The 12,798-nt window shown below is 42.0% G+C and overlaps 1 protein-coding gene across 1 annotated transcript in view; it reads right to left on the reverse strand.

Moving 5' to 3' along the window:
• itga1 (integrin subunit alpha 1) overlaps positions 1 to 12,798 on the reverse strand; it is a 220,360-nt gene that overhangs the window by 99,133 nt on the left and 108,429 nt on the right. Inside the window, exons 8-10 of the mRNA XM_033030915.1 lie at positions 8,354 to 8,504; positions 7,012 to 7,177; positions 337 to 410 (exon numbers count right to left, since the gene is read on the reverse strand). Of these exons, the coding sequence (XP_032886806.1) occupies positions 337 to 410; positions 7,012 to 7,177; positions 8,354 to 8,504 (391 nt within the window). The remainder of the gene's footprint in view (positions 1 to 336; positions 411 to 7,011; positions 7,178 to 8,353; positions 8,505 to 12,798) is intronic.

Below are 12,798 nucleotides of genomic sequence, written 5' to 3' on the forward strand. Positions count from 1 at the left end.
ATCACATATTGTTTCAAGGAACCTTCTTACATATTCTAACAAATTCTGCCCCCTCTAAACCTTTGGCACAGAGCAAGTCCCAGAATAAGGAAATATTGCAACATCCTATTTCGTTCAATACTATTGTTCATTTTCCAGCAAAACAAACACCCATTGTTAATTATTAAATGACAGTAAAACCTCAGTAAAGACATGAAATATTACTCATTCTTCATTGCTTTGATTCATGGAGGAGAGTCTCAATTTTGTAGAGTGGTTATTTAAAATAATTCAATATTTAACAAATCAAAGCTGACCAAAATGTAAAGCACATCAATGGTTTGCTCAATATCTTACCTTCGTACTGTGTGCACTGAATCCCACTTGTGACATTTCCATCTCAAAAGAGGCAGCCTGGTTGTCACTTGTTGCTGATAAACGGGAAATCATCATTAGAAAACAAAGCAGATTATTTTCAAATACATTTTACAAAATACAATTTTTTTTTAAATTACAGAGTAATGGAAGGGGAGTTATTCTGTAGCTTATTACAACATGATTAACCCTTTTCATTTTACACATCAGCACCTCACCACAGATGTTCACTTCTCCCCTGTCACACCATCTCAATATCACTCCTAGTTCTCCAGTTGGTGCCTGCTACCCCTGTTGCCTCCGTAATTTATGTCCACTGGCCAGCATCCCTCACTTCACTCAAATTCCACTGCTGGCTTATTAGCTTCTTTCCCTCTGCTACTGGAAGTATTAGTTATCCTTTACTCTAGCTCTCTCTTCAACCCATTCTTAGTCCCAAGCGCCTTCTACCACCATCACCATCACCATTACAGGCAGCATCTGTGGAGACAGAGGGATGGTTAACAATTAGGGTCAAGATTCTGCATCGGGATTCACACAGGGTCTTGACCTGAAATGTGGACCATTCCTCTGTCTCCACAAAACTGCCTGACTTTCAGAGTTCATTTAGCAGTTTGCTTTTTGAAGCATATAAATAAGAAATTTGCTGGCCCAAACAAAATCAGTATTGGGTGCTCTTTTTGTAATATAATAAAGTCAGTTATAGGGTAATATAGCACAGAAACAGGTCCTTGGGATCAACTCATCCATGCTGACCAAGGTGCTCCACATAAACAATGCCCATTTGCATGCATTTGGCCCATCTCTCTCTACACCTTTCCAATCACACTAGTAGATCTATTTTACATTCTTGAAAACCTTTGCATTCTTCCTAAAATTGTAAAACCCTCCAATTTAATTCCCTCCAATATTCTGCTTGGAGTGGATCAAGATTAAATGTTTTAAGATTTTCTCGAAATCTAAACGGGAATATATCCATATCTACCTCCCATTTTGTAAACACACATGACCTTCGAGATGTGCAAATCAGTTTTCCCATGCACCATGACAAAATTGAGATCTTCTATCCTCTGCATCACCCTCTATTCAACTTACAACATTGTTCCATGGGACTGAAACATCAAACAGTGAAGTAACAATGTTTATGCCGAAAATAATGCCCAGTTGAACTGATCTCATCTTCCTGCACATGATCCATAGTCCTATGTCTATCTAAAAGGCTCTTAAATGCCACTTTCATGTCTGATTCCACCACCAGCCCTGGCAATGTGTTCCAGTTCCCCATCACCCTCAGTGTAAATAACTTACCCTGCACATCTCCATTAAACTTTCCCTCTCTCTCCTTAAAGTTGTACCCTCTAGTATTGGACATTCACACCCTGGGAAAAAGGTTCTGACTGCATACTCTATCCTAATGTATATACTGTATGTCTATCAGATCTCCCCACAAACTCCACATTTCCAGAGAAAACAATCCAAGTCTGTCCAACCTTTCCTTTTAGCTAATACCCACTAATGCTGGTGTCATTCTGGTAAAAAGGTAGAAACAAAGAACTCAAAATGCTTGTTAATACACAAAATGCTGGAGTAACCCAGCAAGTCAGGCAGCATGCCAGAAGTAGGATCTTGACCTGGAACATCACCTAACCATGTTCTCCAGAGATGCTGCCAGACCTGCTGAGTTACTCCAGCATTTTGTATCCTTTTGAGCATTCTGGAGTAAACCACTAGGAAGGATTTTCCAGGAAATGATGGAAAGAATCCTTCCAAAGTAGGCAGAGTGAAGGGCAACATTGTGAACCCTACCCCTGATTTCTGTTCACAGCCTTTCTTCTCCTACAAGAACCACAACATAAAATCCAAACACGACAAACTAAACCTTTCAAAAGAGTGCTGAGCAGTGCCGTAGCGGTAGTGTTGCTGCCTTACAGCGCCAGGGACCTGGGTTCGAACCTGACTATGGGTGCTGTCTTTATAGACTTTGTAGGTTCTCCCTGTTTTCACCAGGTGTTCCAGTTTCATCCCACACTCCAAAGATGTGCAGATTTGTTGGTTAATTGGCTGTAAAATTGTAAAATTATTCCTAGTGTGTAGGATAGTGTTAGTGTATGTGATGAAAGCTGGTCGGCGCTGACTCGGTGGGTCGAAGGACCTGTTTCCATGCTGTATCTCTAATGTACAAAGTCTAAATGTCTAAATGAGGTGGAAATAATTTGAGGTTGAGACAAACCTTTAGACAACTATTTATTAATTTGTTCTGCATGCATTAGGATCGGGGTTTATTAGAACTTTTGCAGGGCCTCCAAAAAAAATGTTTTACTAAGTGGAAGACTTATGGGCTTGTCCCACTTAGGTGAGTGCACATGGTCGCCACATGTTCACTGGTGGTCTCTGGTGAGTCTCCTTCATGGTCACGAGGAGTTCCCGCATTCTGGGAACTAGTCGCGGCCTCAGTATGGTCGCCGCAAAATTTTCAACATGTTGAATTGGTTGCCATGGAGATAATCAATAATCCTGTAGTCGTAGGTGCAGTTGTAGTGGGGTCGCCATGTAGTTATGGGTAGTCGTAGGTTATTTTTTAGTTAATCACCTTTGCTGACCGGTCATTTTCATTGGCTCATTGGGGAAAAAAAAACAAAAGCAGGAGTTTTCAGAGCCAAGGATAACCGACCGGTAATGTTAAATGTCCGCCGAACTTCACAGCCGTGTATCTCTGGCTTGTTAAAAGTTATGTGGCTTCTTAAAAGTTGTCACCCTTCTTTTAAAGAGAGAGAGAGAGAGGAGAGGGGGGGAGGGGGTGTGGGTGTGGGTGCGTGTGGGTGTGTGCGTGTGGGTGTGTGCGTGTCTCGTTCCATTTCCCAGTTTTTCAGGCGACTGCCAGCAACTTTCCGCTTAAAAATCACCTAAGTGGGACAGGCCCATTAGGGCAAGGGACTCTTCTACAGAATTGCAAAGTAGGGATGAGAAATAATAACAGAATGAAAAGAAAAATCACACATTAGAGAGAGGAAAGCAATTAACTTACTTTTTAACGAATAAAGACCTGGGAGCTGGAATTGTTTGCAATGCTTGCCAGGGAGAGCCAAATTCTATGGATGAAATTCTATATGAACCTCTTCATGGACAAAATAAATATTGGCCCTGAATTTGTGCTCCAATTTGCCAATGGTTTTTTTCAGTTTAACTGGGAGATTGTTTGGAACTTGTTGGTACAAGGTCAGGTCCAGTGTCCCCATTCAGTTTAAAGGCTGCTCCTGGGATGCCGGTGTTGCATCAGCAGATGCCTCCTGGTTGCACAGACGTCTTCAGGTTTCCCAGCACCTAAGCTGGGAATCTGCCCACTCAGCCTGCACAAGTTTAATCTTGCACAGACTCAGCAGACACATCGAAATCAATGCAAAGTAGTAGCTACCCACAAAACAATAGGTGGAAGTTAATTTCTTCATAATTGATTTATTTCAGTTAACAGAGTGAAAAAAAAAAAGTTTTTATGGGCCTGTTCCACTTAGGCGATTTTTCAGGCCACAGTTGCCTGAAAAAACAGCAACAGGAACCGCAACTGTCGGAGTGGAACACACAAACTTAGATTAGATTAGATTAGATTCGTTTATTGTCATTCAGACCTTTCGGTCTGAACGAAATTTTGTTTCCCTGCAGTCATACATATAATTTAAAAAATGACAAAAACACACAATCAACACAAGTTTAACATCCACCACAGTGAGTTCACCAAACACCTCCTCACTGTGGTGGAAGGCAAAATCTTAAAGTCTCTGTCTCTTCCCTCTTTGTTCTCCCTCTGCGCCGAGGCGACGGTTCAAATTCCGCGGGTGGTCGCTGCCTCCACCACAGCTCCGAGGCCGAGTCGGGTCTCCGCTGCCGCTACCTCCGCCACAGCTTCAGGGCCGAGTCTGGTCTCCGCTACCGCTGCTGCAGCCACTGCCGCCGCCACAGCTCCAGGGCCGAGTCGGGTCTCCGCTGCCGCTGCCTCCGCCACAGCTTCGGGGCCGAGTCAGGTCTCCGCCGCCTCCGCCGCCTCCGCCAAGACTTCGGGGCCGAGTCGGGTCTCCGCTACCGCTGCTGCTGCCGCTGCCGCCGCCACAGCTCCAGGACCGAGTCGGGTCTCCGCTGCTGCTGCCGCCGCCACAGCTCCAGGGCCGAGTCGGGTCTCCGCTGCTGCTGCCGCCGCTACAGCTTCGGGGCAGTGTCGGGTCTCCGCTGCCGCTGCTGCTGCCGCCACCGCCACAGCTTCAGGGCCGAGTCGGGTCTCCGCTGCCGCTGCTGCTGCCGCCGCCGCCACGGCTTCGGTGCCGAGTCGGGTCTCTGCCGCTGCTGCCGCTGCTACAGCACCGATGCCGCCAGCTTCCTTCACCGGCCAGTTATGCAGGCAGGGGACAGGGCAAGCAGGGGGAGCGCTGTCTGAGTGAAATTCACACGGTGCAAATCCAAGGTGATACAGACACATACCGCAATGAACAGGAAGGTTGGCGCTGTAATTAAGACGGCTAAAGCACACTGTGCGTTAAGTCCTTTAAAAGAGGGGGGCTGGGGAGAGGGGGGAGAAGGAGAAGGGGGGGGGGGGGAGAGGGGAGAATGAGGGAGAAGGACGGGTGGAGAAGGAGTGGAGACAACTTTTGAGAAGCCAGAGATACACGGCTGTGAAGCTCGGCGGACATTAACATTACGGGTCGGTTATCCTTGGTTCTGAAAACTGCTGCTTATGTTCATTTCCCCAATGAACCAATGAAATTCACCGGTCAGCACCGGCTACAACCTACAAGAACCAATGAGAACCTTCGACCTCCTGGCAACCCACTAGGGGCTCCTAGCGACCCACCTACGGCACGAGAATTCTCGCTACTCTCCATGGCGGCTTCATTCAAGTCGCTGCTAATTTTTCAACGTGTTGAAACATTCGCAATGATCATATTGAGGCCGCGACTAGTTCCCAGAATACGGGAACTCCTCACGACAATGAAGGCAACTCCCCGGCAACCACTCGCGAACATGTGGAGACCATGTGGCTACTGCATAATCTCCTGCAGTCGCCTAAAAGGTCCCCTAAGTGGGACAGGCCCATTAGTGTGTTTTGTTTTAATAGTCCTTTAATAACTTAAACTGTCAATGGTATTTTATTTTAACAGTGGCTGCATGTTTTTTGTTCACAAGCATATGATCAAAATAACAGATTTGTAAGTTGGTAAGCCTGGGGGACAACCTTCCCTAGTTGCGACAAATATTCCAGAGATAAAGCTGGCCACTTGTATTTGGAAAGCTACTGTTATACCCTGAGGCTTTCCAATCAACTGGAGCCAACTTCCTGACTGAAGCTACTTTCAGGGCATACAGGAGAAAATAATACGCTCCAAGTGCTGGCAACAGGAAAACCCAGGCGTCTTACTGGCCTGTGGAAGATCCCCTTCTCCGTCCCTAGACCACAACACTGCTCCATACTCTTTATTGCTATTCCTTATTAAGGAGTTAATAATACCTTCCTCTTGTCTCTTGGCAAACCCTTATTAAACTATCCCCTGTATAAAAGCTATGTTTCTACGTTTCTATCCCGTCAGAATTAAAGGACATTCTTTTAGGAAGGAGATGAGGATAAATTTCTTTAGTCAGAGGGTGGTGAATCTTGTGGAATTCTTTGCCACAGAAGGCTGTGGAGGTCATGTCAGTGGATGTTTTTAAGGCAGAGATAGATGGATTCTTGATTAGTACGGGTGTCAGAGGTTATGGGGAGAAGGCACGCGAATGAGGTTCGGAGGGAGAGATAGATCAGCCATGATTAAATGGCGGAGTAGACTTGATGGGCTGAATGGCCTAATTCGGCTCCTATTCCTTATGAATATCTTTAGAGTTGAACAATAGCATTGTCACTTCTGACTGGATATATTTGAGGTGGCACCATCATGCATTCTGTCATCAATTATTTCACTCCCGTATTCTTGCCACTGGTTACTCAGCATGGCCACACAAACTCCACCATCTTTTCATACCAAATGGAAAGTGAATAGAAATTTCCATATCCAGTTGGATAACTATTGATTGTGAGTTAAACAACATTATATCGCCAAATAAGACGCAATGCTGGAGTGACTCAATGGGTCAGGCAGCATTTGTGCAGTGCATGGATAGGTGATGTTTCTTATGGACCCAAAACATCACCAATCCATGTTCTCTGGTGAAGCTGCCCGCTGAGTTACTGGAGCGCTTTATGTCTTTTTTTGTTCATCAGCCTCTGCATTTCCTTGCTTCCCATATCTATAATGTTCAAAAAAATCAAAAATAATGTTTTGTTACTGTTTTTGTTACTTTTATCCTGGGTTGTCCACAGCAGTGTTCTGAAAATCAGTTCTGAAAATCAGTTCAGATTTTCTGGAGACCACAGGACATTTGGGAGTATTGTCAACACTAATACACTATCCACGTCAGTCATCTGAAAATCTAACAGATATAATGTGATGAGATAAATAACTGATTTTTATGTTTTATATCCATTAAATCTTCATTGCTTATATACCATTTGGATCAAACTACAGTATATGAGACTCTTGCTTTATACCTGCGAAGACTAAACTGACATAAAAATGGTTCAAAATTAGGTTAATAAATCTCTGTACAATTTAAAATAGTCATGAAAGAAACACATCCTACCTTCCAAAGCAAAGATTTGTTCTCCAAGGGCCTCTGCTATTGTCACCAATGCTTTTTCATCTGATACATTGAAAAAATGTTTATCTTTTGGTGAGCTTGCAATAGACTCTATTTCGTTCAGAAATCTTTCAGCGCTCTGATTCCCTCTGTTGTAACTGCCAAGTACCTAAAATAAGATGCAAACTTAAATTAGAAATAATTTAGTAATTTCTCAATGAATTTTAAAAACTTGATTTTTCAATAATCGTTAACATTTTGGAACAGAAAGACACTCAAGCCTGAACCAAGCTAAATATTTTTCAATTCAGAAAAGCATGGCAGGATATAATATTACACAGAAATATTGCACTCAAAAACACATCTTATATTAATTAAATTTAGTAAATAAGCTTTAAAATCCAGGTGCTAAATCTATCATGGATCATAGGTATCCAGACTATTATAGAATAACCTATGGAATGCTTTTCTATTTATGTTGGAAAAAAGGAAATGTGAAAATAATTGAGTTGGACAACACAAAGCCACGCAATGAATAGAAATGAGGTGAAGTTCAAGAAAGGATATCTGGCTTCCATCAGTCTTCCACATAACTACCAGGTACAAAGCAATGGTGCTCTGCTCTGAATTGGACACACCTGTTTCATTCCCAGAAATGTTTGCTTTTATCTTTCAGAACATTGATTGGACAAGGCAAGTTGAGTTGAAGATTGTAATCATTGCATGTGAGCAAAACAGAGGCAGAAAGTGGAATTAATTGAGGGCAGGTACCGCTAGGTGGTGCTGGAGAGCATGACAAAGAATAAAAACATTAGAACATAACGTAAAGAATAGGCAAGTACCATGAGGGAAAAGTGGTTTGTTCAAAGTTGACTGAATAAAACCTGATAACATTATCTCGTTTATCCTTGTCCAAATATACCAAGGAAATCAAGGATCAAGTCGACCTAATAATTGAATATTAATACATTCTTGATTAACATACTGGCAATATTTGTGTGCATTGTTTTAATGAAAATAGTAATTGTTTATAACAAAATTATAATTTGCTGCTAATAATGCAGTGGAGTGCAGGGAATTAAACGTGAAAATGTTACATTTTGTTTTAGAATATAGTTGTTATTCAATCAAGACTAATTATGTGGGGGTTTTTTTAAAATCAAAAAACATTGCTTTCAGACAATGTTTAACAACGTGTAGACTTGTATCTCTTGAACAGAGTGAAAATTGGATAATTTAGGTCTCTATTTCTCAACCAGAGTTCCTGTGTGTAATGTTTCTCCCTAGGAACACCTCAACTGGAAATTAACTGAATAGCTGCAATATACAAATATAAGTCACTTACAGCAATAGCAAACCTCCTAATGTTGTCCTTTTCACAATTCTCAATCACATTTGGTAGATTGTAGTTATCATGTGATTCACCATCTGTTACCACAATCATCACCTTTGAAACTCCTGGGCGCATGCCTTTCTCCACTGTGAATTCCTTTGTTCTAAAATGGACAGAGTTTAGATTAGAGATACAGTGTGGAAACAGATCCTTCAGCCCACTGAGTCAGTGCCAACCAGTGAACCCAAAAAAACACTAATACTATCCCACACACACTAGGAACAATTTACAATTATTACCAAGCCAATTAAGTCTACAAAGCTGTAGACTTTGGAATGTGGGAGGAAACCAGATCACCCGGAGAAATCCCACACAGGTTACAGGGAGAACAAATAAACTCCATACAGCCAGCACCTATAGTCAGGATCTCTGGTGCTGTAATGCCCCTGTCCCACTTAGGAAACCTGAATGGAAACTTCTGGAGACTTTGCGCCCCACCCAAGGTTTCTGTGCGGTTCCTGGAGGTTCCCGGAGGTTTTTGTCAGTCTCCCTACCTGCTTCCACTACCTGCAACCTCCGGCAACCACCTGCAACCTCCGGGAACCGCACGGAAACCTTGGGTGGGGCGTAAAGTCTCCAGAGGTTTCTGTTCAGGTTTCCGTTCAGGTTTCCTAAGTGGGACAGGGGCATAAGGCAGCAACTCTACCACTATGCCACCGTGCCGGGGTAGAGTTGCTAATTGTGAATGTACATTTCTATATATTACAAGCTGAAACAATAGATATTCTTGAAGCTGAAAATTGACTGTTTGATAAATTCAAGACCCATTCCATCAGGCGGGCAAACACTAAGTAAGTGGTGATGGGTGCCTTTGCCAAAACTCATATAGTACACCAATTAGCCACACATATTTCCAGAGAAGAGTGCAATTGAACTTGGATTTGATAAGTGTTGGGACCTGAAAATGTAAGTGACATAAGCACTGAATGATATTTTGATCTGGATGTCATTAAAATGAAACAAATAAAGAAAACTTCAAATTTAAACCATTTCCTATTTGGAATACTTTTTGTTTTCATTTTGATATTTGAAAACAAGAAGTTGCTGGCTTCCTAGCTTGCCAACAATAACCTACTTGTAACATTGTTGCTGCTTTCACACTAGTATCTGATTGTAATTATTTTATAACAGAAATATAAAATAAAGGACTAAAATAAATAATGAGAGCGGAGGTAGTGATCTGCCAAGGTGCAACAGAAGTGGAGAATTGGTAAATTCCTTCCTCCTGTTCCGATGATTGTACTAGTAAATATGCACTTCATAGTTACAAATACATTTTGTGGGTTTAATAAGAATGAAGTGGTTCCAAACATAGCATTGAGTAACAAAGTCCCCATTTCAAGCATTTCACACAGCCATTGTTGTTTTGGAGCTAGTGTTTGACAGCATGCTTTTGTTTTTGAGAGTGGAAATGACACAGCAAATAAATACTGAGGTTTATAATGATTCGATTGCAGACATTTTCTCAGTGGGACTCGGAGGCATGTTTTGGTGTCCTGTACGTCACCATGTTATTTCCATTGGTGTCTCTGTATTCAGTTATCATGAATCAAGAGCATCAAAATTTCCTTTTGACCAGGAAATGGAAAATGAAGCTTTTATAAAGAACAAAGATAGACACAAAGTGCTGGAGTAACTCAGCGGGTCAGGCAGCATCTCAGTAAAGAAAGGATAATAATAATAATAATAATAAATACTTTATTGATCCCCTCAGGGAAATTCAGATTGGTGATGTTTCGGGTTGGGACCCTTTTTCAGTCTGAAGAGGGACTTGACCTGCAGTCACTTACCCTTTTTCCCAGAGATGCTGCCTGACTCACTGAGTAACTCCAGCACTATGTGTCTATTTTTGGTATAGACCTACATCTGCAGTTCTTTGTTTCTACTTTACACCTTTTTTAAATTTCTTCATATCGTTGAGAATCAAATTCCCTTCAGTTTGCCAATTTCTGTGTATTGTAATTCTTATTAGGTCATAATGCCAGAGGCAGACATGTGCTAAGCACATAAAGATTTTAATTGCTTCAAAAAAGTTCTATTTATATATTCGGTGTAAAACATTTTGCAGTTTATCCCATTAAAATTTGCATTCAGTAAATTAATGCGTTGACCCAAGGTAACAGCAATGTTTGGCTCAGAAGACTGATAACTTATGTCAAACGGGCAGCTGTTAAGTTCTGTTAGAGCCTGTGTCATGTAGTTTAGAAAAAGGCCCTTTGGCCCAACTCATCCATGCCAACCAAGCTACTTCATTTCCCCTGTGTTTGGCCCATATCCCTCCAAACATTTCCTCGCACCCATGCCAACTAAGATGCCTCATCGAAGCTAGTCCCATTTGCCAACGTTTGGCATTTATCTACCGAAATCTTTCCTATCCATGTATCTGTCCAAATATATTTTAAATGTCATTAGAGTCATATAGCATAGAAACAGGCCCTTCAGTCAACTTATCCATGCCAGCTAATATGTCCCATCTAAGATAATCCCCCTTACACACGTCTAGACCATATCCTTCTAAAATGTGTTGACTTATTAAATATTGTTATTCCATCTTCCTCTGGGACCCCAGCTATTTACGATATATATAAATGATTTGGACAAGGGAATTGAATGTAACATCTCCAAGTTTGCGAATGACACGAAGCTGGGGGGCAGTGTTAGCTGTGAGGAGGATGCTAGGAGGCTGCAAGGTGACTTGGATAGGCTGGGTGAGTGGGCAAATGCATGGCAGATGCAGTATAATGTGGATAAATGTGAGGTTATCCACTTTGGTGGCAAAAACAGGAAAGTAGATTATTATCTAAATGGTGGCCGATTAGGAAAGGGGGATATGCAACGAGACCTGGGTGTCATGGTACACCAGTCATTAAAAGTAGGCATGCAGGTGCAGCAGGCAGTGAAGAGGGAGTACAGAGAAGGTTCACCAGACTGATTCCTGGGATGTCAGGACTTTCATATGAAGAAAGACTGGATAGACTCGGTTTGTACTCGCTAAAATTTAGAAGATTGAGGGGGGATCTTATAGAAACTTACAAAATTCTTAAGTGGTTGGACAGGCTAGATGCAGGAAGATTGTTCCCGATGTTCGGGAAGTCCAGAACAAGGGGTCACAGTTTAAGGATAAGGGGGAAATCTTTTAGGACCGAGATGAGGAAAACTTTTTTCACACAGAGAGTGGTGAATCTCTGGAATTCTCTGCCACAGAAGGTAGTTGAGGCCAGTTCATTGGCTATATTTAAGAGGGAGTTAGATGTGGCCCTTGTGGCTAAAGGGATCAGGGGGTATGGAGAGAAGGCAGGTACAGGATACTTAGTTGGATGATCAGCCATGATCATATTGAATGGCGGTGCAGGCTCGAAGGGCCGATTGGCCTACTCCTGCACCTATTTTCTATGTTTCTGGCAGCTTGTTCCATACATCCAGAACCCTCTGTATGGAAATAATTGCCCCTCTGTTTCTGATTAAATCTTTCCTCTCTCAACTTAAACTTATGCCCTCTTGTTCTTGATTCCACTACCTTGAGATAAAGACATTTGCTCAATATCTTCTCCTCATTATTATTATTATTAAAGCTTTATTTCAGACACAGGTCCATATAACACATCAAACAATATAAGGAGATACAAAAATACATTTAAAAAAATTGCATATTAGCCTATAAGATATACAAGCTATTGCACCAATGCCGTCTTAGCCTAGAAGTGAATCTATAGCAGCTTTTCAGAGGGCTGACTAGGGCTTCAATTATGTGGTTCTCTGACATGTCCAGGCGACACATAAAACTAAACATCAGCTGTCTTAAGAGTGCCTCACAGGTTGGCACTCTAGTGGACACAAACAATTGACTGGCACTATGCCACCTAAGGACACAAAGTAGCAACCTCATTGCATCATTGTATGCTACCTTGAGCCTCTGCATACTCTTTTTCTTATAATTAGACCACAATTGAGCAGTATATAACGGTGTGATGTAGGTTCTGAACAGGGAACACTTCACAGAGTCAGAGCACATAGAAAACTTCCTTATAAGCATGTTAGCTTGAAGATAAATTTTACAGCGCTGTCGGTAGAGGTCTTTGTCATCCGTCCAGTCATCGGATATGACATGACCTAGGTATTTAATTTCCCCACACACAGCAAGAGGACTGTCTGACAAATAAAAGGTCGGAAAAGTTGATTTCCTGTCCTCAGCGCTTCTAACTATCATTATGCGGCTTTTCTTAGCGTTATACTTTATGTCATAATCAAGGCCATACTGAGAGCACACCTTCAGCATCTGCTGCAGCCCAGCACTAAATGGACAGAGCAGGACCAGGTCGTCTGCATACATAAGATGATTAACAATAGTGTTGCCCACAAGACAGCCAGTTTTTAACCTATTTAACTGATTTGACAGT

This window comes from Amblyraja radiata, chromosome 1 (assembly GCF_010909765.2).
Source record: "Amblyraja radiata isolate CabotCenter1 chromosome 1, sAmbRad1.1.pri, whole genome shotgun sequence".
NCBI lineage: Eukaryota > Metazoa > Chordata > Chondrichthyes > Rajiformes > Rajidae > Amblyraja > Amblyraja radiata.